Source organism: Azolla caroliniana, unplaced genomic scaffold (assembly GCF_043228905.1).
Source record: "Azolla caroliniana isolate FFs.n. ecotype wild unplaced genomic scaffold, voAzoCaro1.0.p SCAF_8, whole genome shotgun sequence".
NCBI classification, from domain to species: domain Eukaryota; kingdom Viridiplantae; phylum Streptophyta; class Polypodiopsida; order Salviniales; family Salviniaceae; genus Azolla; species Azolla caroliniana.
In genome coordinates, this window is record NW_028230443.1 from 2,219,495 (window position 1) to 2,242,996 (window position 23,502).

Consider the following 23,502-nt stretch of genomic DNA (forward strand, 5'->3'; position numbering starts at 1 on the left):
CTCTATTTGAGCATGACATACATAAATTGAGAAACAGAAGTTCATGTCTATGGTGATGCATATGCAAATTGGGAGCGCATCAGGTTGCGAATGGAACGCATTGAAATCCATGCATTGAATTGAGTTTTGCCATAAAATTGTACACCATTATATCAATAAAGTCATTCTTTTCAATATCATGGAACATAAGCTTGGTTGTATAGGACATTACTCGTTCCATACATCAAGAGGCCAGAACAGAAGGAAGAATGTTCTCAAGCATTCCATTACAAATCATATGTACAAAAGTAATTAAAGCAGAGAAAAGAGGAAGATCCAACTAACATACTAGCCAAACATTAATAGCAAGGAATGTCTTAGTAAATGATCTGAAAGTAATTGCCAAAGTGTGTTTAAACTGAACAGCTTAGACATCCTTCTGTGAAAATGGAAGAAAAAGAGGCTTAACTGCTTCGAATACCTCTTCCTTTCTCCCAACAGCATTAACCTGAAACCATTACAAGTGAGAATCACATAGCATCAACATTTGCATGCAAAACAAATCAACCAAGTTTCATCTTACACGGATGTAGTTAACTAGGTTTTAGGAACAGAAAAGTAATGTAATATGGGTAGATCAATAGGCTTAATAAAATGCTACCAAGATACAGTTACACATATCGAGGATAAGTGAGCACATTATGTTACTACCACCTTGTATGAAGGGGGAGAGAGAAATTTTTTATTCTAATGTTATACTATTTTTATAAGTAATCTGTAATGTATTACAATCATTCTAAGCATGCATCCTCACATTCTGTCTTTGCTCATTGCAACTTTTCACGCCCTACAACGTTCATCACAGCCCACGGATGACACATGGCGATCACGATGAACTAATCAATACACAACAACACAAAGAGACAGGTGTAGATAAATCATGGTGTGTCCCCCTTAGCTGCCACCCAGCATGGCCCTTACGATACAACAAGCTGCCTGACATCTAGATAGTGATAGGAGATACATGATACTGTAGTGTGGTTGCCATCTATCTAGATGTCAGGAATTTCCACAATTGTGGAAGAAACCCTGTATCTCCTCAACCAGTGCCCCTGGCTAGTTTCCATAATTTGCTGTTTTAAAAAGCAATATTTTACATTGGGTTTTGAAGAAATGCATGCATCCCTTGTTCTTCTCTTATGAATGAATGCATCTCTGTTTTAATTTTTTGAATGCATGCATCCTCTCTTCTTATCTTCTCTGCAAGAACAATGAGAATGCAAGCATTTTGTATTGAGGGGTACCAGAAGACCAGGATAAATGCGGTCTCCCAATGGTTTTTCAGAGGCTGTGGTTAGCACAATCGGAGTAAAACAAGGATGCTCACTATCATCCACTCTCTTCAGTCTCTATATAGATTAGGTATCACATTACATAGAGAGATTTAGGGGTTCAGCAGCATGCCTAATGGGTATAGCTATACAAATATTAATATATGTTGATGATATTGTGCTGATTTCTGACCCTCCAGAGAACTACATATCTAGGAGTAAACACCTTAAAATTATTTTTTACAGGTAAAGGTTTGTCGATAAAACATAGATAAAACTAAAGTGAATCACTAGATCAGAACCACAGGGCCTAGGTTCCCCTTACAGAAGGCTGATTGTGCCCGGATTTCTCGTGGATATGCAGCCCTTGGTATTCACATTTGCAGTTCCAAGAGCCACGAACTAAACTAGGCCTCTTTGATACACTCGTGACACCAACTCTTCTCTATGGAGTAGAGGCGTGGGGACCAAGTCTTAACAAGGCAAATAACTGGAAAGATTTAGAGAGACCCACTCATAATGAGAAAAACATAGGTGCCCCATGATATAATCTGGGAAGAGACAGGAACAGACCCTGTAATCATCGAGGCATTGTTCCAATCAGTGACATTCAAAACAACTTGCAGAACATGGAGACGTTCATTGTGGTATGCTGAAATGCAACAATGGTTCGAGTCACATGGCATAAACATTAATGCATTATACCATTCCAATATAGCTTGGATTGTCCCCATCTAAACATGACCAAAGTGGAAAAGAATAAAGCGATCTGAACTGATATATTAACTTGGAGAATGAGATACCATGGATCAGCCCCAAAATATCAATTGGTACAAAGACAACATGGATCTTTTTTATGAAATTAGAGGGAGATACCATTGCCTCTTTAAGCAAGCTTTGGCCCACCACGCAAGGTAATGAAATATGAGGACTGCTTGAAACTTTTCTAGCTAGAACTCGAGAGACACAGGGAAACATTATTGAAGAACAACAGTGCAGCCACACAAGCTCATCAACAAAGAACAATCACAACTTTCTTTAGCCCCGTCACTCCTACTCAAGCTACAAGTCAATCAAGGGCTATACAAATGGGCTCCTGACCAGGACATAACAAAGGGATTACAATAGATCAGGCAATAGCAAATGTCAGTGCACGTAGGCCCCAGCCCCATGGACCAAGATCTCACCACCCTTGTCATCGACGGATATAGGCCATCATCTCTCCTTGATACGGTAAATGATTAAGGCTTAAAGAGAGAACCTTTCATTCATTACAACCCACAGATAACAATCATCAAACACCAACCTATTTGTGTAAGCATATTGATCTCTCCTTGATAAAGTATTGCTTAATTCTAACACTATGCTCTTGTTGTTAATCAGCTAGCAAGATGTTATGGTGTTGTATGGTCTAATTAACCCCTGCACTATGACAATCATTTTAAGTGTGTGCCCTCCCACCCCGTCTTTGCACTGATCACCTCATCACGCAGCAACATTCATTACAACCCACAGATAACAATCATCAAACACCAACCTACCTTATGAACCTTCCCGCATGACTCATAATGGTTGATTACAGGTAAACTGGATTTTACGAAGACATTGAACCGTTTCCTGATCGTGGCAATGTTATCATCAAGGCGTCCCTGAAATATAAAAGCAATTTTTAAGAATAAATATTAAATGCATTATATATTGGATGAAGGAAACTTTAACCATACTTAATAACCATATGCCCTCATATATCATCACCTGATTCCTTCCTAGCAAACGCTTCTCCATCTCTTGTTCAGTGCACTCAAAGAAGAGGACAAACTCAGGTTTGATGCCAGTCTAATCAACACATGAAGATCAAATTTCATTTGTTCCAAATAAAACAAGCATTCAGAGTCCTTTTTATTCTAAACCGAATCAGCACCTTACCTCATCCTCAAATGTAGTGCGATTCTCATCATTTCTTGGGAACCCATCGATAAGGAACTTTGTATTGTCACTTTTTCGCATTGCATCCTGAAGTAATTTAACTGTCACCATGGATGGCACAATATTCCCTTCATTTATAATGTTTTGTATCATCATTCTGTAAAATATGAAACATGTGGTACATGTGTATCCAACTGAAAATTAGAAAAGATGCATCTAAGAATACGTTCATGATGTTTTCTATACCACATAGATAAATCTGGAAGCAAACTTTATATATTTCTACCTGTATTTGTTTCATTTTTTAGAAATTGACAGATTTTATTCCTTTAAATATTTACAACAGATTGGGTTCAACCCTCAAAATATTCAATAGAAACTATGAGAACAGCACAAACAGATAAGAATTTAGCAGAATATGATATATACTTTTAACTGTGCCAGGACCCTTTATAAACACAATTCCAACAGACAGATAAAGAAATTACAACCTGCAATTGAGTTACCTATGACAAGCTTTTAAACACTCACCCATTTTCACTACCGGATTTGATTTCATCACGAAGAAGATCTCCAGCACTTAAATGAGCAAACCCAAAATGTTCTACAATCATAGCACATTGTGTTCCCTTGCCACTGCCAGGGCCTCCTGATATGTATTTTATCACGATTAAGAAAGAGAAAAGAAAGAGAAAAGAAAAAGAAATAAGTAGTCCTTTAAGATCATGCCTAAATGTCATAGTATCATAAATAATAATAATAATCCTCTCACAAGCATCTGAAAATAGAACAATAATACCCACCAAGCACGAATATGACTTTAGGACTTCGTATAGAAGACTCATCTTTTCCATTGGCTTTCTGCAAATCATAAATGAATGAGATTTTTCCCTAGTTGATGCCACTCACATCATCACTTATTAAAGAACTCTGATTCGTTGCTAAATTACATGAGCAAATATGTACCAACCTAAGAAAGAAGAATCACCTCTTCTATTACATTGCACATGTTTAGTTTTCGAACTGTGGAATCAAGATTTCTTGAACCTGTTGTGCTGAATGCACAATATGACCAAATCCTTCTTGGAGGAAACTGCAAGAAAATGGTAGAATGCCTTAACCTCTCAATAATAAGGGGAAATCTTTAAAACATTCCTTGAGTTTTTTTTTCTTATTTCAACTCAATCACCCCATCGTTTCCATTATTTCCTCAAACAGTCTTGGCTGGCCCCAAAGAAAGAGCAATTATATGTGCTATTTGAGAAATTTAAATGGTCACTTCGTCCCCAATTCTTTGATCTCTTTGAGGGAATTGACCAAGATGCATGTGGGAAAATCTCATTATCTCCATATCACAAGGCTTAACATTTGCCCCAAGTAAGTTTTAACATATGGTAGAATGCATGCAAATGTACCACTTTTACTTGATCGTGATCAGATTGGTTTCATATTAAACGCGTGTATTATTCATAATTTATGCATATGAATGTGCTATTTATTGTTGATGTTTTTTAACGCATGTGGTTACCCAATTTTACGAAAAATAGTCTCGATTTTTCTATATATGCTCCGAAATTTCTCTCTTGTATGTCTGGTTTATTCTTATTTCAAGATATTGCACAAAATACTTCAATTCCAAGATTCAATTATAATTCTCGCTGTTTATTTTTTCATTGCCATAGCATGCAAGGAAAGAGGAAAAAACAAGAACGAAAAGAAAAAAATACATACTGTAAAAGGAACAATTCCTTCATATTTATTGTGTTTCTTCAGACAAGGTGATCTTCCGTCACAGGAACCAAGAAAAACACGGAGAGCTCGAGTTGTAGCAGCTCTCTGCTTCATCAGGAAAACAAAACCCTAACACTAATTTCAAATATACCGAGAACCAGGAAATCAGCCCAAATTAGCAAGAGTTAGGATTGGTAGAGAGGTAGTACGGAAACCAGAATGTCATAAATTGATTGTACAAAAATGTAGAACAAACACGAGGTCTCACAAGCACTAAGCTCCGGACATTACTGCCTGTACCAGTTGTAAGGGTCATGAACCAAGAATGTGCCGCGAATGGTCAATCACACCAACCATGTTTGATATTGGTTCAGGACTAGTAGTACCGACTCAAATAATAGGTCATTGTTTCAGTCCGAAGACACAAGATTATCCCCCAAACTATATATCACTAAGTTTATTTAGTTCTATCCTTAATAACGATCGAATTGCTACTATTGCATCTTGGTTCCGGAAATCAAGCCTTTGCAAGTGAAATATGTACTTCCATTATGTTGCTTTCCTATGTACAAAATTAATCCACAAGCTATATGGAAGTGCATGTGACCATTTTTTCTTTCTTATCAACTCATGCTGTTCACATGTAAGAAGGTGTTTGCGTGTTTTAGACCAATTTGTTAGCTTTACATTACCTTCAACACACCAATCGTATTATTTTTAGTAGAATCTATTATTGACAAATTGCTGGCTGTCAAGGATTGTTGAGATGGTGATGACGTATACCAACATAACAACCTGGTTACATAAGAGTAAAATGTGGATAATAAAGACAGGTAAAGGTACATTCATTCAAGGTATCTGGTTCTTTTATTTGAGTAGGATCAATAACTAGGTTGGCCAGGGCATTGTGCTTCAAAATTATGTGATTGAGGTTCTGAACGCTACAGCAATTATGATGTAGACCATATCTCAAATCTTTCTGGTCAAACTAAAAATAGGGGTTTTTAATTATTTAATATTTGATTATGATGCTCAAAACACTTCTTTGTCGTTAAAGAGTTATAATTAAACATCAGACTTTTCTATTGCTTATACAAGGTATATTTTTTACACCAGGATTTGCAAGAAACTTGTCACAGCAAACGATCTATTAGCTGGAGTATAAAAAATACATGGAAAAAAAAACTCTTCAGAAAAAATGAATTCATAGGCTTCTACAACAGATGCATTCAATTGAATATACAAAGGTCCTACCAGGTAAGGGCAGCCACATCACTTAGTTTTATGAATAAATTAAATTACTAGGGAAGCCAGTAAAATCAAGGCTTCTTTACAGATTCTAGATTTTTTGCTCCGGAACTTTACTAGTGTTACACCCACTCATTTGATATGTACACCTTCCTGTAGACCCTATCACACTAGGACTAAATGCCTTTGGAGTGATAGGATTACTTGCATATAAGATCTATGCAACAAAAGTTATATTCATGAATCCTTCACTATCCACCTGCTGTTTCAGCAGCACACTGCCGTATCATCTCATTAACTGCACCCCGAGGACATGATTCCTGTTGTAGTTGTGCACGTCGTAAATGTTTTCATAAATCACTGGACAACAAAACAAGTTTTTGAACTCTTCTGTTGTAGCTCCGAAGATAAACTTACATGCATGAGCAAAGGTAACTTACATGCACCGAGGCACACTACATGGTGTGACTTTGCATAATCGAGCATGAGCTGTTGGAAAAAACCACATCATTTTACAGATAGAGCAGCCACCAACGACCCATTTGGTACATGAGAAACCATGTCTAAATAATTCTTTCATGTTTCAGCATTTCCAATGCTGACAGCTCATATCACGACACTTACATGCATGTGCAAGCACATCCAACATCATCCGTAGCTTCAAAAATTAAAGGAAAAGCAGTGTTAAACAAGTGCCCAAAACAACCAAGATTTAGTGCATTTTTACCTAGTTATTGAGAAAAAGCATCTTTTGGCATATATTTTAAGATGGATCTTTTTTTGAGCTAGAAGTGATAAGGCTTGGGAAAACAATTCTGCAATGGCCATGAGTTTTCTTTATTTCCCCAAATGCCGCTAAATTTTCATCATTTTCCTGCAAATCCCTCAGTATACTCCCAAAAAGCAATTAATCTATATGTACTGTGAGCTTTTATATGGTCAATTCATTCCCGATCCCCCAGTGTCTTCATTATATATGCCATTTGAACAATTACATGGGTCAATTCAACCACTTTTTCTTTCTTTCAAGGGTTGACAAAATAAAGAAAAAACTCAGGTGATTCTATTCAAATTTTAATCTCACTAAGGACTTGTCTATGTAAAGTTTTGTTTCAGCTAATTACAAGCCTCCACCTTAAGTGAAAAAAACATGGAGAAGAAGCAATATACCTGAAGCATTCTCTGTTTTGCATTTTCCTTGGTCTGATCAGCTATGATTGTTCGAGCTACAAACATATGAGGATGTCTTTGAGCCTCTTCACTTGAAAAGCAACCAGTGCAAATCTCATAATCTAAACAAGTCTTGCATTTCCATCCCTGGCCAGCATCTAACTCAGAATTGCAGATGTTACATGATGATACAAAAGCAGGTGTACTCGGATTATGCAGATGGTATAATATCATCAAGAAAGAATGCTTGGAAGTGTATCATATTGATACTGATTTCCTTGACAGAGACTTAGGAAAGCTTGACGGTTATCAAAAAATTCACTTTCCATTATTTCATCTTTGTCCAAGGTCTCCACAGGTACATCCTGAACCTCCTCCTGACAGAAACAAATAGGCCATATCAGATTTACTTGAATGCAAATTTATTTTCATTACTATTGGAATAATTATAATTTTGTTTTTTCTTAAATCATGTTTTACCACGATCAGTAAATGGCATTCCTTCTTGCTGCAAGGATGTCTGTCATCTTCACTAAGATTTTGGTATTCTTCATAGCCGCTGTCATAAATGCAGATTATCATGAATTAGACCTAATACTCAAGTCACAGAGCTGTAAATAACACAAATGGAAAAAAACAGTAGTTTTCGAATTATTTACCAACTACACTGTTGAAAGTTATCCCCACACTGTTGGCAGAACCACCAATAACCAGAGGGAATGAAATTATGGCAGCGTGAACAAGAATGATGAAGATGAACCATAATGAAATCCTCTTTCATTGCTGCAATAGATTGTTCCAGCTAAGTGTATAATCAGGAAACATGACATTCAATCATTTACCAAAGGCATTAAAAGATTTTTATGTTTACGGAAGATGAACCATAATGAAATCCTCTTTCATTGCTGCAATAGATTGTCCCAGCTAAGTGTATAATCAGGAAACATGACATTCAATCATTTACCAAAGGCATTAAAAGATTTTTATGTTTACGGACTCACCAATCACGAAGCTTATCTGTCTTTGGTGTTTTCTGAATCTCAGGATGGCAATAAAGAATATAATCATTCCCTTTTAAAGGAGGACATGCCCAAATGTAGCAGGTGCTGAAGCCTTGTCTTTTGCAGTAGTCCAAATAACCAATCTAAATAATTCAAAGTCATTTTTTGAGGGATGATAATAAATCAGAAACATATTCTCGTTTCTGACAATAATAATCTTTGTGAAAACAATGCTTGTTTTCACAAAGAAAACTTACACAGTTGTGGAAACTGATCAAAGGTGTATTCTCATTTGCAAGGAAGCCTATGGTAAATCAAATAGTGGTGTTTTGAAGATCAACCTTCCCATCCCTAGCTTACCAGAATTTCATGGTACACGTAGGTCCGAAGAGCTTCCCCAGTAACTGCTTTCACATCCACCTGAAATATTTCACAGAACCCAAATACGAGAGATATACATGCCGATGATTAGGTTGAGGACTCTCTGCACCAAACTCTTGTACATACATGCCAAAAAGGCAGACTTCTACACCTTCAATTTGCTGGGAAAGCATCAACATCTGTAATATTCACGTGAAACCCATCAGCACAAGCCTATAGCAACACTTTCTTTTATGGAGTATCCATACAAATATAGGCAACAAATGAGAGGCTACCATACATGCACAAATGATTGGTGCTTGTTACATAAAAGAGATCACAAAGAGACACAAACCTTGGATCAATTCTAAAAACTTTGGTTTGACCTCTAACTTCTTGTCTACAGATAGTTGTAGAAATCTGCAATGAACGTAATGGGTTTACATAAATGGTTTTTGACATAAATATGATTGCCAACCTTTGCATCTCTATCATTTATCTCCTCCAGATTTTTCCCAAGAACCTTAGGATGTTCCATCCTTTCACAATCCAATTTCCAAGTTAATCTTTCTTCTACAAAATCACTTAGAATTGTTCTAGGAAGTCTTTGGCTTGCAGCACTGAGTTGGCAGGCAGTGGTACCCCCTCTCCTCTCTCCATTTCTTCTATACAGCATTCTGGGAAATATACTCAGACCTTTCATTGTTGATACAGGCATTGAAGAGCACACATATTTGGTGTTGCCATTTCTTGCATTTATCACACTCAACCCACTGAAACAAGAACACAGATGTTGAGACCTAATTGACGCATCATGAATGAAAGCATCTTGATTTCTCATATAACATAGGGTATAAAATCATTTCTCATACCCCTTCCATGCAATGGTCATCATTCTTATTCTTTCCAAGTGAAGACTTTTGAATCTTCAAACCATCAGTTTCAAATACATCAAACCGATTATAGCAAGGCCCATAGAAATTTATGCTATTGTCAAAATTGCAAAATGAACATTCTCCTTTCATTTATTCTCAAGTGTAAACATATATGTTACAACAGGAGAGAGAAAACACAGAGATCACTTATCTAACATAAGGAGGAAGGCCAAGATATTGCCGTTGGGCTAACTAGCTGTTGGGGCTGGTTAGCCGATGGGCTACAACTTTAATCATTCTCAACAATCCCCCTCAAGATGGGCGAAAGATATCCACTAAGCCCATCTTGTCACACAATCGAGAAAGACTTACGGGCCCAAGTCCCTTTGTAAGACAATCGCTACTTGATCTATAGTAGAAACATGACTCAATTTTAAGCTTCTCCTTGATAAAGAATCTGTCGATTTCGATGTGCTTGGTCCCATCATGCTGCACCAGATTGTTGGCAATGCTGATTGCTGACTTATTGTCACACCACAGCCTCATCTGACTTTCTTGATTCATTCTTAGTTCTATTAAGAGAGTTCTCAGCCACAACATCTCCTCAACTCCTACAGCAATACCTCTATACTTTGCTTCTATTGTTGACCTTGCTACTACCAACTGTTTCTTACTCTTCCAAGAGACCAGATTGCCCCCAACAAATATGCAGTATCCTGATGTGGATTTCCTATCATCAGCACAACTAGCCCAACAAACATGTAGTATCCTGATGTGGATTTCCTATCATCAGCACAACTAGCCCAACCGAAATCACAAAAGCCTTCAATGTTGAAATGGCCATGTTTTCTAAAGTTCAATCCCTTCAACGGTGCACCTTTGAGATATCTCAGAATCTAGTACACTACATCCATATGATTTTTCCTCGGATCATGCATGTAGCGACTTACCACACTTACTCCAAAAGCAATATTTGAACAAGTGTGAGTCAAATAAATCAGCCGACCTACCAATCTCTGATACCTTTCACGATCAACTTTCTCTCCTGCAAGTTCAATTATCTTGATCTTTGGGTCAATTGGAGAAGTTACAGGCCTACAACCCAACATTCCAGTTTTTGCAAGAAGATCTAATACATATTTTTGTTGAGATAGAACAACTCCTACCTCACGAGCTACCTCTATTCCAAGAAAATATCATAGCAAGCCTAGATTCTTCACCTCAAACTCTTTACCCAATTGGCACCTTCAGTTGGGAAATCTCTCCTTCATCGTCACTAGTGAGAATTATATCATCCTCATACACAAGTAATGTAGTAAGCTCCTTGTGTCATCGGAAAAACACTATATGGTCTGCACTGATCTGCTGGTAGCCCATACCCACCATAGCCCTTCTTAACATGTCGAACAAACCTCGAGAAAATTGCTTCAATCCATAAAGCGACTTCCAAGTTTGCAAACTTGCCTACTCAAGTGTGGGAGTTTCAATCTTGGCTAAAGAATTGTCCCTCTTTGATCGAATGATGGGTTGAGATGTTTCAATAATTGCACGATTCTCATCTGAGCGGAAACCAACCAGCTCTTACGTTTAGGATCATTGCACATTATCACACGTGAGAAATGATCATAGCCAGCCCATACACGCTCTAATTCAATGGCATACTCTTGAATCGTCCTATCTTAATGCCAAACAACATCTATGTCTTGCTCAATTTGAAACATTCTCATGGTGTTTCCTCTCCAGGCATTATATTTTCTATCATTTTTCCCAAATATACTTTACATTTTAAATTCCAACAACAGTGATGGCAACTAGTGGAACCATGAAGTTAAGAAGACATGTGGGTAGCTCTCCATTCTTTCCACTCACTGCTCATTTTAACATAAGGTTCTTTCTCTTCTCCTATCAGATAGCCATCAAGACCTTTCCTTGCCAAGGCACCCATAATCCAACGCGACCAACTCAAGTACTTGGTCGGTCCATCAACTTTGATGTCAACTAGAACAAGTTCAATTCTAGGTGGTGGTTGTCTTGCCATCAACAATTTGAATGCTCTCTAGCATTGTTAAGTGAGTATATGAGGAGATTTCACTAGTATCACCCGTCATATGTCTACATGCACTAGAACCAATAATCCATTCTAGTGTAAAGGTAAGAGCATGTGTGTAACTAGTACTTTTGGCCGAATAAGCATAAGTGGCAACGTTAACCCTAGGCAAACGTTCTTTAAGTTACCCAAGGGTGACACTGCCACTTATGCTTATTCACCAACGGTACTAGTAACACATATCCATTTGCCTTTATACCAGAATGGATAATTGATTCTGGTGCATCTAGACATGTGACGAGTAATGCTAGCGAGTTCTCCTCATATACTCACTTGGCAAGCCAAAGCATTCAAACTGATGGCTGGAACACAACCACCACCTAAACTTGAACTCCTTCTAGTTGACTTCAAACTCGATGGACCAGCCACGTACTTAAATTGGTCAAGTCGGATTACAAGTGCCTTGGCATAGAGAGGTCTTGATGGCTATCTGTCTAGAGAAGAGAAAGAACCTCCTGTTAAAATGAGGAGTGAGTGAAAAGCATGGAGAGCTACCCACATGTCTTTGTATACTTGGCTTCTCAACTCCATGGTTCCATCTATTGCCACCATTGTTGATGAAATTCAAAATCTGAAGGATATTTGGGAAAAATTAAAGAAAAATTTGAGTCTTTCAAATTGAGCAAGAGATAGATGTTGTTTGGCAAGGAGATAAGACGATTTAGGGAGTATGCTATAGGACTAGAGCGTTTATGCGCTGACTATGATTATTTCTCAACAATCACTAGTGCCACAAGTGTTATAAACAACATTTCACTTGATACAACAACCGCATTATGTACAAAATATAGGAATTGGATCAAATGTAAGACTCCCTCTACTCCCTTGCTTGATTCTTCTCCTGATGATGAAATCATAATACTTCAAGCAAAAGTTCTTGGTGAAAAATGGCCTGTCCATTTTCTCAAACTGCCAATGTGCTACCTAATTTGTTCTGGTGTCAAACTCTCAATGTGTGTGATGCCTGAAATCTTCTTTTTACTAGATTTCACAATTTCAGGTGTAGATTTGCTAGGTATAGTTAAATATTGACTCCCAGCAGTATTGTTTTTTGGATCCAGCTTTAACAGTTCTGTTTCCAGCTTATCTGCAACGTAATTCAGAGCATTGCACTGAGATAGAAAGTATGCCCACTTTGTTGAATTTCATTGCTTTAACAAGGAGGAAACAAGAGAGGCCATCTTCTTCCGTTGGTTATTTGAGATATAGGAAGCATTATGTCTACCTCAGTGTATTTCCACGGCTACAAATGTCCCTCCTTGCTTCAACAAGGTTGGTTTAAATCTAATCCTACTTAAAGAAGCAAAAACTAATTTCTCTTGAGTCAATATAGATAAGAATAACGTCTACTTCTGTGCATTTCAATAACTGTATCAACATCTCTCCTTCCTCACACGAGGTTAAATGAGTCTAATCCAGATTAATGAAGCAAAGAACTCAGCTTTCTTAAGTCGATTTAGGTAAGAATAATGTGCACTTGCTTAGGTATATCAATTTTTCCCCTTTCTTCCACATGGTCCTGATTAAGATACAGGTGAAGAACTGAAGAGTGAAGCAGTCTGGAGCTTTACTTAATGATATATCTTCATCTTTCGGTTCATTCAATTGAGCTCCATCAGAGGTTATACGAATGACATGAGGTATTTTAGGGACATGAAGAAACCAGAGACAAGTTTTCGAGTCTTACCGGCAAAACGAGGCCTAGAACCTTCTGGAGGGAATCGAGGAAGGAGCGAGAACTGAAGTATTAGGGAGCAGCGAGAAGTACGGCGTGAGGGAAAGGAGCAATGGCGGGGATGGATTGCACCCGGGGGAAAGAGAGCAGCGGTTTCCTTAGAGCATGGAAGGGCGAAGAGGGTCTTCCCCTCCCATCCCATCTCTCAAATTGGTGCAGTTGCAGAGAGACAGAGACAGAGACAGAGAGGGCTCCATAGCTAGAAGAAGAAGAAGAAGAGCTTCTCTTCTTCTTCTTCTTCTTCTTCTTCTTCTTCTTCTTCTTTTTCTTCTTCTACATGAAATGCTCTGTTTTTTTTTGTGTGTGTTTAGCAATATGTATGTAGTTAAGAAGTAGACCACAAAATGGACACCCAAGGCCATACATACATAGGCCAAATGGTATGTACTAGTTCCAAGACTTTCTTTTCTTTCTTTTTCTTTCTTTTTTCCAAAAATGTAAGACTTTCTTGTGTCGATGGGCTCGTGGTCGCGTCGTGTAGTCGTATTGGACCCCGCATGTGTACATACATTGATCTTACGTGTACATTGATTGATCGATCGATCCCCTTGCTTCTCTTCCAGAACGAGACACGAATCACAGTCGGGCGGCGCTCTCCTCTCCTCGTGAGCTCTGCAATCGTTTCCAACAAATTCTGGAGCTTATGCTTCATTGCTTCCTTTTCGTTTTCGCGGCAGATGATGCCCTCACGTTCACACGCACCTCCCACATGTCGAAGTTTACGCTAATTGTGTTTAAGATGATTTGCGGGTCATTGAATTGGCATCCTCAAAGAAACAAGTTAACATTTGATGTAGTAATAGGAGGAGGAGGTAGAGCCACGATGAAGACTTCCACGTTGGGTTTTTTGGGAGTCATGTGTTAACATTGTAAGTGAAATAATATGTCTTTCATTGTTGCATCTTATGATGGCAAACCATAACATTCACACAATTTGTGGGATTGATATAAGTTTCCTAATCATAAGTTTTGGGTTTTCGCAATGCTTCTTTCACAATGAAGTCTAAATGTAAGCCTTATGCCACATCATAAAATTCCATATATGTTTTGGCAAGCTTCAAGTGCGTCTTTTTAACTTAGCCATGACTTGATGACGTCAATGGTGCTCAATTTGCACTTTTTTACTTAGCAAGACTTGAAGGTAATGAATAATGCTTTATTTGCAATTTTTTAGCTTAGCCACACATGATGTTAATGATGCTCATTTTCCACGTTAAGGCTATCCAACGAGTCTATTGACCGGTCTTTGCTAAGCTATTAATATCATTATGCATTATGATGTACATATATCATTATTTCTCAATGTGCACATGTATATGGCGATGGAACATTTGTTGATTTAAAGAATGCATATTGTTACTTTTTCTAATTGTTAATCAATTCCATGAAGTCTAGTAAGTTGGTTGATATTCAATTCCTCTAAAACCTTAATGTTAGTTATGGAAGGTCAACTATTTTGAAACAAAGGCTTTTCCCTTAATATGTTATCAATTTCACATGCATGTAATTCTCCCATTGCATCTCAAGTTTTCTATCCACATATAATTCATTGAACAAAAGTAGTTGATCACGCATTGAAGGAAAAAAAGTGATTGTTCATATGAAACAATACTTCTTCTCTATGCTAATTAACTAAAAGGTGCAACATTTTGTGACATTTAGTAGGAGTTGGCAACGACTTGGCTCACACCTAAACCAAGCCGTTAAAACAATTAAAAACGATTTGGTAGTTCATTTCGGTTCAAGCTCAAGGTTCCCAAACCGGTTTGGTAAGGTTCAAGCCGAACCAAACCGTTTTGGGCCAAACGGGTTAAGGTTGAGCCAATTTAGGAGCCAGTTCGACTCAAATTTGAAAACTTGCAAATCAGTTAAGGCTTAACCGGTTTGGTTTGGACAAGGCCAAACCAGTCAAGCCAAAATTGAACTGTTGCCGATTCCTAACATTTAGCTTTCTATCACCCCATAGGAGCATGGTACTTAATGCAATGTGAAGGATATCGACATGCAAAAGTTACTTCAATCAACATCTATGATGACAAGATAGAAGTATTGATGGATGTCACTGTACTACTACCAAAGTTTCCTTTATTTCACGCATAAGGTAATTTTTTTTCAATGACTTGTTTAAGACTTGTATTCCATATGTTTTCCTGAAAATTAATTTATGTGGCAAGTCTTCATATTGTTTTACTTAGAGAGGACCATCTTCATTATCACAAAGCACATGGGACATACTCTTTTCATATGTATTGGTGATTGAATTCAAAATATGTCCAATTTCTTTTCCACTTCATGTTTTGTATCCTCTCCAACGTTCCATGTGGCAAAATAAGATTTTATTTATATATTGATTTTAAAGTGTTGAACATGTACACTATCCAATCCATGCGTCTACTTACATTTGCATTTGTGAAAAAATTCAAATTTCAAGACTAAAATTTACAAGAAATTGGATATAGTCATTAAACAATGTTGGGAACTAACATGATTGCTGAAATGCTAGTTGAGTATAGGATTCAATACCCTAAATGAATCTAGGATTGCTTAGAATATGATTAGTTTTACACTAATATACATAGATTGTATTGTACATTTATTATTTGAAATAAAAGTTACTTGACACATTGTGCTTGGGGAATGTAAAACTCTAATGCATTAACTAGATTTCTGTTTTGAATGGATTTCATAAACCATGCTCGAGAAACACTTGAAAAGATATTTCAAATACGAATTCATATGGAAAAAGGTTTGTCCAATATGTTAAAAAGTCATTCAGTTGTAGAGATTCCATGTTCGAGATGTGCCAATTATCAGCATTTAGATTGCTAACTTTTAATCTTGACGATTAGTGCAGAAAATGAGGAGGCTCATATTTTGTAGCAAATACAATCATCTTATATGTTGTAGGAGATTCTATCATCTGTTTGTTTATTAGGAGACTTTATTGCTATCACCACTGAGGAACCGAGGGATGGAGGAGACAACGAATTATTAGTATACCACCATTGAGGGACTGGGGAGGCAACAATCCCTTAACAGCTTCACAAGGGCCTTGCATAGAAAACTTATTGACGCATTAAGACCATTGGTGAAGTCCAATTAGTGGCTATAATAAACAGCGGTAAATTTGAAATGCTAATAAACTCCTCATCACAGATCTCCATGTCAACAATTATAAGGTCTCAAGATTGGCCCCAATGTTTTTACATTGACGGCAGCTCAAGTTGTAATTTAATGTTTGCATTCATGTACCATTTTAATGCATGGCTATGTATAGGATAACACTACCGAAATGTGATGATAAATAAAGAAGAGTTGTTAAAGAAACCACATAAAGATGTTGTAAGGCAAAAAAGAGTTGCTAAAGGCATGCCATACAGATGTTTTTAAGGCACCACATGCAAAGAAAAGGAGAGAAATCATTCACCTCCATGTATAATAATCATTATTGCATCCAACCAAAAATCCATATTAGAAACTTGCCCATTCTTATTGTTTAGCAAGTGAATGCATATTCACGATTAGGCACTATCCTCACAATGCTCAAACATATAAAACACTATTATTAAGGATAAATACTAGAGAACATGCTAGAGCTCTCCCTTGAGCAGGCACAAGTTTTAGACCTCTTCAATAACCACAAATAAAGGTGACAATGGCCTATCTATGCATGAAGAAGTTTAGGTTATGGAGTGTGACAAGGAAATGAGTTGAGTATTAGGTCGTTAAACAAAGATTTAGACTATATAAGCATAAGTAAATAGTACGCGACAATTGAAAATTGAAATATGTTACTTCAGATAGAAATCTTGATTATACTAGAAAATGCAGCATAGGACGTGATTTGAAGCTTTATGTTGATCGTGTATTTTCCTATCATCACGGATGTTGGATACTATTAATAAGAGTTCCAGACATTGATGTACCAATTCTTCATATTCGATGGTAAAAGTCTAAAGTACTTCCCAATGTTCACTAACTCCAAAAGTTCAGTCCATTTCGTATTTTACCGTATATCTAGCTTCAACTAGCAGTCAACTAGGCAGAGTCCTACAAAACTCTTCTATTATTGCTGTCCCCACAAGAATAGACAGATAATTCTCTTTGTGTAGCACAAACTTTGGCAAGTTCTCTTTAATCTAATTATTTCCTATGAAAATTCGAAATAAGGATTAGTTTTAATTCTGGTTATTCACTAGCTTTGCCTCAGAAACTACCAAGAAAGGGAAAACAATATGTATAAGCCTCACAGCCATAGAAATGTCAAAGGTAGTTCAAAGGAAGGCAAATCAGTCTATGATCCATCATTATGTAAATCTCAGGTTTTCCACACAAGAAATCATCATCAGAATGGTCATCCATATACACATATGTTATATAGGGTTAATAACAGATACCGTGAGAATTCGTCGGACACGATGGCCATTGCCAAATTCCACCTCAAACTTTTCCAAACCCTTCCTTATCTTGCATTGTTGTGAATTTTAAACCCAAAAATCCTGGGTACATAGGTTGATGTAGACTTCACTGGCTTCATGTGTGGGTATGTCATAAAAAAGAGATGTGGAAAAGTTGTCCCAAAATATGCACCATCAATCTCTACACTTTTGTCAAGTTAAACAAAGCAGTAGACAATGAACAGGTAATCAATTACTAATTAAGTAATCAACCAAACACGCATTAGCAAATCTAAATGTAGACAATTCAAGGATACTCCCTTGGAATTTTGATAGAGGATAATATACATCCTCACACTTTGGACAGTAAATCTTCACGGTGCTTGTATGAGGATTGTCAGATTGGCCTACAGGTAAGCAAGGTTGGCCAGAACAATGAAATTTCGGGCATCTACCAAATGCAACATTTTTGTACTTCTCCAACTGATGGGCTCCAAAATAAAATATTAAGAAATCTCCACTGAATACTTGAGAAATATAAAGTCGTAATATAAATAGCTTATCTTACCATTGCATTCATTCCTTTGGTAGCAAGTATGTATCGGACATGTATTAAACCATACAGCATTTCAGCTGCGGAGTCCAGCTTTGCCTTCTGTTCATCAGTATGTGCATCAACTGCTAATACAATGTTCTAACTCCAATCATTATATCTAAGCATGAGAGAAAAATGTCATCCATTTCTAGCATTAATTAGCTATGCATTGATTGCTTCTACTTTTGCAGGATCAATTTACATCCCTTAGTTTCAAAATAACCAATTTACTTAGACGAAAATCAATCTAATTGAGCAATGAAATTTAAAAGGGAAAACCCCAAAATACACCTATGTTTTGTGTCATTTCCTGAAATGCCCCCGATTTTTCGTTATCTTTCCTAACACCTTCGGTCAACTCCCGAAATAAAGAAACAGAGGGTGAATTAATCAGATAATTGCTAAAATAGCACACGTAATTGAGACAAATGAGAGAATTGACAATGAAATAGAACATATATCATTTCTCTTTGGAGGATTGACTAAAGGCTTTGGAGAGATAATGAAAAGTCAACGACATCAGGCCTCAGAAAATAGCTAAAAACTTGGGTATTTCAGACTTTTTCCCAATTTGAAATGGTTGTGTATCAATATAAAACAGCCACATACTGCCGTGATAAAGAAATTGGACACACCAAAGAATAATTCAGAACCAGAATATTGATATATATTTACAAAAGTTCACTATCCTCTAATTCAAAATCAGATTACCTATATACATTCTTAAAAGTTCAACTCACCAGTGGGAGACTCTGCATCAAGGATGAGGTTCAACGCATGCTCATAATACGGCACTTGGCTGCTTAATCCACTCAGATTGAAGTCGTCTTGAATGTAATCATCATCAACCTCACAAAAGAATTCATTTCCTTTTACACCACAAAACCACTGTATCCAAGATATTTCATCTTCAGAGCCACTTACACCTTCACTATCTGTATCAGAGTCTTCTCCTGCACAGACACAAGCATACGTACATTATTGTTATTTTAAATGAAGGTCACAGCAATTCTCCAACCATGATGGAAGAAAACGCATTACCCACCACGAGGCAATTTTGTACACATCTGTGACCATACCAAGGTTCAAGGGCGGAAAAGCTTGTACAGTGAACAAGAACAGATGTCTCTGAAACAGATCAGGAGATACCAACATTGAATACTCTAAATAGAAGTTTTCTTAGATTTTGAACTCCCCGTTGTTCCGGTTTTGCATAAAGCCCAATTAAATTAGCTATAACTAGTTATTACATGTAGGCCCATGGTGACAAATTTGCACAAATCTAATATCTTCATTATCTAGAATATTCTAGTAATAATATATGACAAAAGTCAAACTCAATTGTATGTATTGTCCATTCTAACCATAAGAAGTTACCGCCCTTAGACAGTGGAAGCAATGTGGAAGATACTGGAAAAAAACAGAGAGAAAATCGGGATGGCTGAAGGTTTCTATGATGCCACTAAATTTGATAACCTAATGCATCATATTCCCATCACGGGAGAGTGTGTTCATAATGTTAACTTTGACACTCAGAAACAAAAATCCACACTTTTGGGCATTATCAGTTTGAAGTTAATCAGCTGGTGTCTGTGAATGTATGCTCTGATATTCTCTCAAATAAATTCTGAAATTGGTATTCAAATTGAAAACAAACTACCATGTAACCATAACTTAAAGTTGTGAACCATGAAATCATTTGAAAAACTAGAAATTTCATCAGGACTAACCATCATCAAGATATATATCTTTATCATATCCACCAGGCTTCGCATCACCAGTTGATGTGGATGCCATGGACATTTTATCTTTTTCTCTAAATATCCTTTTGAAAGTTGTTGGAAAATTACTCTCTAAAGGATCTTCGATCCACTTCATAGATTCCTGACTTCCGCCTAGGCTTTCCAACCTACTTTCAGACATTCTTCAATCTACTGCTCAGCCAATAACTGTGGAATGAAACCTCCCTTTCCTTTTGCAATGTATTCTGCTGAACCTTTCTCTCACCTTCATGAGAGAGAACGAGAATATCAATGCTGTACAAGAACCAAACCAAACCAATCACCGAAACCACACTTCCACACCAACTTAAAAGTGTATAATATGCAAAAAGGATAGAAATGTTTCTTTTGATGGCACATACAAGCATGCAAGACTATACAAATAGAGAAATATGAACGCAAAGCATTCCACTCTTTTCACATCTGGGATTTCCATGGCTTGTCACCCATATTTCAAAGGAAAATGTTACGAGTGAGAAAAAAGCCAAAACGTTTCATTCTACGGTACATTCAATCTTAAGACCTTAAAAGTTAAGTTACAAATATAGAGTGAAATGCTCCACTGTTTTCTTCGATACAACCTCAGATAATTCCCATTTTTTCTCATCTGCGATTCACAGGAGCTTGAATTTTAATATTCCTCAAGTGTAAGGTCTATGCTTCTCTACTGATGCGTATTTATTTACTTGAAGGTCCATCTTCATCTACATAAAGCCCTGATTTCTCTAATGAAAGTTGGTAAATTTCCTACTCTTCATACAGGTCTGTATAGCTCTACTGAAAAAGCTTGTATTTCCCCAGATAAAAGGTCTGTATTTTCTTTACTTAGACAAGATACGGAAACTTGCAGGCTAGAAAATAAATGGATTGTTTTTTACAGATTCTATTTCTCTGCCTCACTGCATGGATTTCTCTCTATTTAAAATTCTGTATTTCTCTTCTGAAGAGGAGACATGAAAACTCTCAGAAGAGAAAAACGAAGTAAATTTCTGTGTTAAGCGCTTGTATAATCCTCTACTGAAATTTCTGTATATTCCTCCACTGAAGGTCTACATATACCTATTGAAGGAGAATGTGTATTTCTCGAACGGAAAGGCCTGCATATAGCCCTACTGAAGGAGAATCTGTGTTTCTCGAAAGGAAATGGCCTCTATATAGCTCTACAGAAGGAGAATATGTAATTCTCGACAGGAAAGGTCTGCATATACCACTACTGGAGGAGAATCTGTATGTCTCAACAGGAAAAGGTCGGCACATACCTTAACTGAAGGAGAATCTGTATTTCTCGACAGAGAAGGTCTGTAATCCTCGACAAAAAAGAAGAAGAAGAAGAAGAAGAAGGCATGTCTGGTCTCTGCATAAGACAAGATATGGAACTAGCTGCGTACCTGGAGAGGGGGGGGGGGGGGCGGAGGATTTGTTTCTCAGAAAGAGATGCGCGCCTCCTTCAGAAGCTTCATGCGTTCCAGTACTGCTGTTCAGGATCTCTGAGGAGAAAGGAAGAAAGAAAAGGATGGAAGGATGGATGAAGCTAACGCAGGCACCTTCATCACGCCACCATTGAGAGAAGATGAATGAGACACAGACAGACAGACAGAGAGAAAGAGAGAGAGAGAGAGAGAGAGAGAGAGAGACACACACACACACACACACACACACACGAAGATGGACCTTGACCTTGACCTTGACCTTGACCATGCCCATGGGCATGGGTATGGCCAAGACTATGACCATGACCATGACCATGGCTATGGGCATGGGCATGGGCATGGGCATGTCCTTCTTGTTAGGCCAAAAACACAAACCCATAGAACACATGGTGTAATTCAACATGCCACAATGACTGCTCTTAGGTCAAGCAAAGAACATATAAATGAGAGTGGCCAAAGAGAGAGAGAGAGAGAGAGAGAGAGAGAGATTATATTATCGTCTTCGGAGGTCAAATATGTCCTATGAGACCAAAAATATTGCATTTCACGTGATATATGTGAACATGAGCAGTCACTCTCGATTGTTCAAGAACTCTACCAATGAATGTTGCAATCGAGAGTGCACATTGTGGTTGTGAGAGGAATTCATGCAAGGATTGGGCTTCGGTCGAAGCGATGTAGAAAAAATGGTCGAATATGATCAAAGGCAGAGCATTGTGTCAAAGTGTGATACTTAGACTCGCGAACTTGTTTAGGGCAAAGTGTGCAAAGAGAGAGAGAGAGAGAGAGAGAGAGAGAGAGAGAGAGAGAGAGAGAGATTAGGATTGACTATACCATGACCATGTCCATGTCCTTCTTGTTAGGCCAAAAACACCAACCCATATGACTCATAAGTAGTGTAACTCAACAAGCCGCCTACTCCTCTTGGGTTGCCTCCTGTGCTCGAGCAGGGAGCAATGTTCCTGTGTTCCTCGATGGCGAGAGAAGGGGTGAGAGTGAGTATGTGCAACTCACAGAAAGTCTACTAAGGTTTGCACAGTCTGTTATTTGACTCTATGTCGAAACATTGGCAAATGGTCTTGAAACATTCACATTGTGGCGTGAAGGATGCTCCTCGTCCTTTGATCTCTTTGACTCGGGTAGAATGTGCATATGTTATTTGCTCTATCAAGTGCTCTCTGGGCTCAATTCTTAAAATCATGTTCATTACGACGAATCTGAGTTTGGAGGAGAGGGAATTTCATGGGGATGATAAAGATGGGGTTGGGTGTGTCCCTCCCTAAACCCTAAAAATCTTGGATTCATGTAAGTGTAATAATATCACCATTTGTTATATTCTCACCGCTCAGCATCTTCATTCCATTTGTCTATGTTTTGACTTAATGTTTGTCATGAGCATATTAAAAGCGAGTAGCTCAACTAGTGTTTTTGCGTTCCTTCCTTTTCTTAAACCATTTGTCTTGTCATGTATTTTGCTTTCATTGGTATCCTATGTTGTCTTGCTATCATCCCAAACTTGGACTGACAAGCATTTTGCATCCAAGTTATTTATTGTGGCCACAATCGTGTGCACCCTCATCAAACTCAGCAATGTAATGGGTTACACCCATGTTTCGAGCAATATTACTTAACCCCAAAGTGCTACCTTAGAAATATTTTTTTGTACCTTACTCAATATCCTCCCTAGGCCTCCATCCTAAATAGCAAGATTTGGATAACCAATGTTTTGAAATGATTGATCCCTGTCTATGAAATTGCATTTTATTCATGAGTCCATAGCCTCTCCAATCGGGCACGCATTGTTATATCCATGTGACTTGAATGTGATCGACAAGG

The 23,502-nt window shown here is 37.6% G+C and overlaps 3 protein-coding genes across 4 annotated transcripts; all 3 read right to left on the reverse strand.

Moving 5' to 3' along the window:
- Positions 1-239: 239 nt before the first annotated feature.
- On the reverse strand, positions 240-5,289 carry LOC147860729 (UMP-CMP kinase 3-like). Its single transcript, XM_087323961.1, has 8 exons — positions 4,968-5,289; positions 4,225-4,329; positions 4,040-4,097; positions 3,768-3,885; positions 3,237-3,393; positions 3,066-3,146; positions 2,852-2,959; positions 240-487 (listed from the first exon to the last, which is right to left on the reverse strand). Exons 1-8 carry the CDS (start codon positions 5,079-5,081, stop codon positions 407-409), a joined length of 822 nt encoding a protein of 273 aa, XP_087180087.1. The 5' UTR covers positions 5,082-5,289; the 3' UTR covers positions 240-406.
- A 796-nt stretch (positions 5,290-6,085) lies between these two features.
- On the reverse strand, positions 6,086-11,813 carry LOC147860730 (histone acetyltransferase HAC1-like). The gene is given in 14 exon segments (XM_087323866.1): positions 6,086-6,575; positions 6,656-6,873; positions 7,386-7,636; positions 7,639-7,762; positions 7,866-7,944; positions 8,045-8,187; positions 8,386-8,529; positions 8,747-8,805; positions 8,808-8,980; positions 9,098-9,155; positions 9,209-9,349; positions 9,352-9,429; positions 9,432-9,519; positions 9,619-11,813. Coding segments are annotated over 14 exon segments (1,818 nt in total). The 5' UTR covers positions 9,772-11,813; the 3' UTR covers positions 6,086-6,466.
- Positions 11,814-17,684: 5,871 nt separating this feature from the next.
- LOC147860731 (putative casein kinase II subunit beta-4) lies at positions 17,685-20,517 on the reverse strand. 2 transcript variants are annotated; one of them, XM_087323835.1, is made up of 5 exons: positions 20,186-20,517; positions 19,196-19,408; positions 18,429-18,538; positions 18,178-18,343; positions 17,685-18,062 (listed from the first exon to the last, which is right to left on the reverse strand). In XM_087323835.1, the coding sequence occupies exons 1-5, from the start codon at positions 20,376-20,378 to the stop codon at positions 17,926-17,928; spliced, it is 819 nt and encodes a 272-aa protein (XP_087179961.1). In that variant the 5' UTR covers positions 20,379-20,517; the 3' UTR covers positions 17,685-17,925. The 2 variants fall into 2 exon arrangements, with proteins under 2 accessions (XP_087179961.1, XP_087179960.1); XM_087323834.1 differs by having other exon boundaries at positions 18,429-18,541.
- Between the last annotated feature and the right edge of the window lie 2,985 nt (positions 20,518-23,502).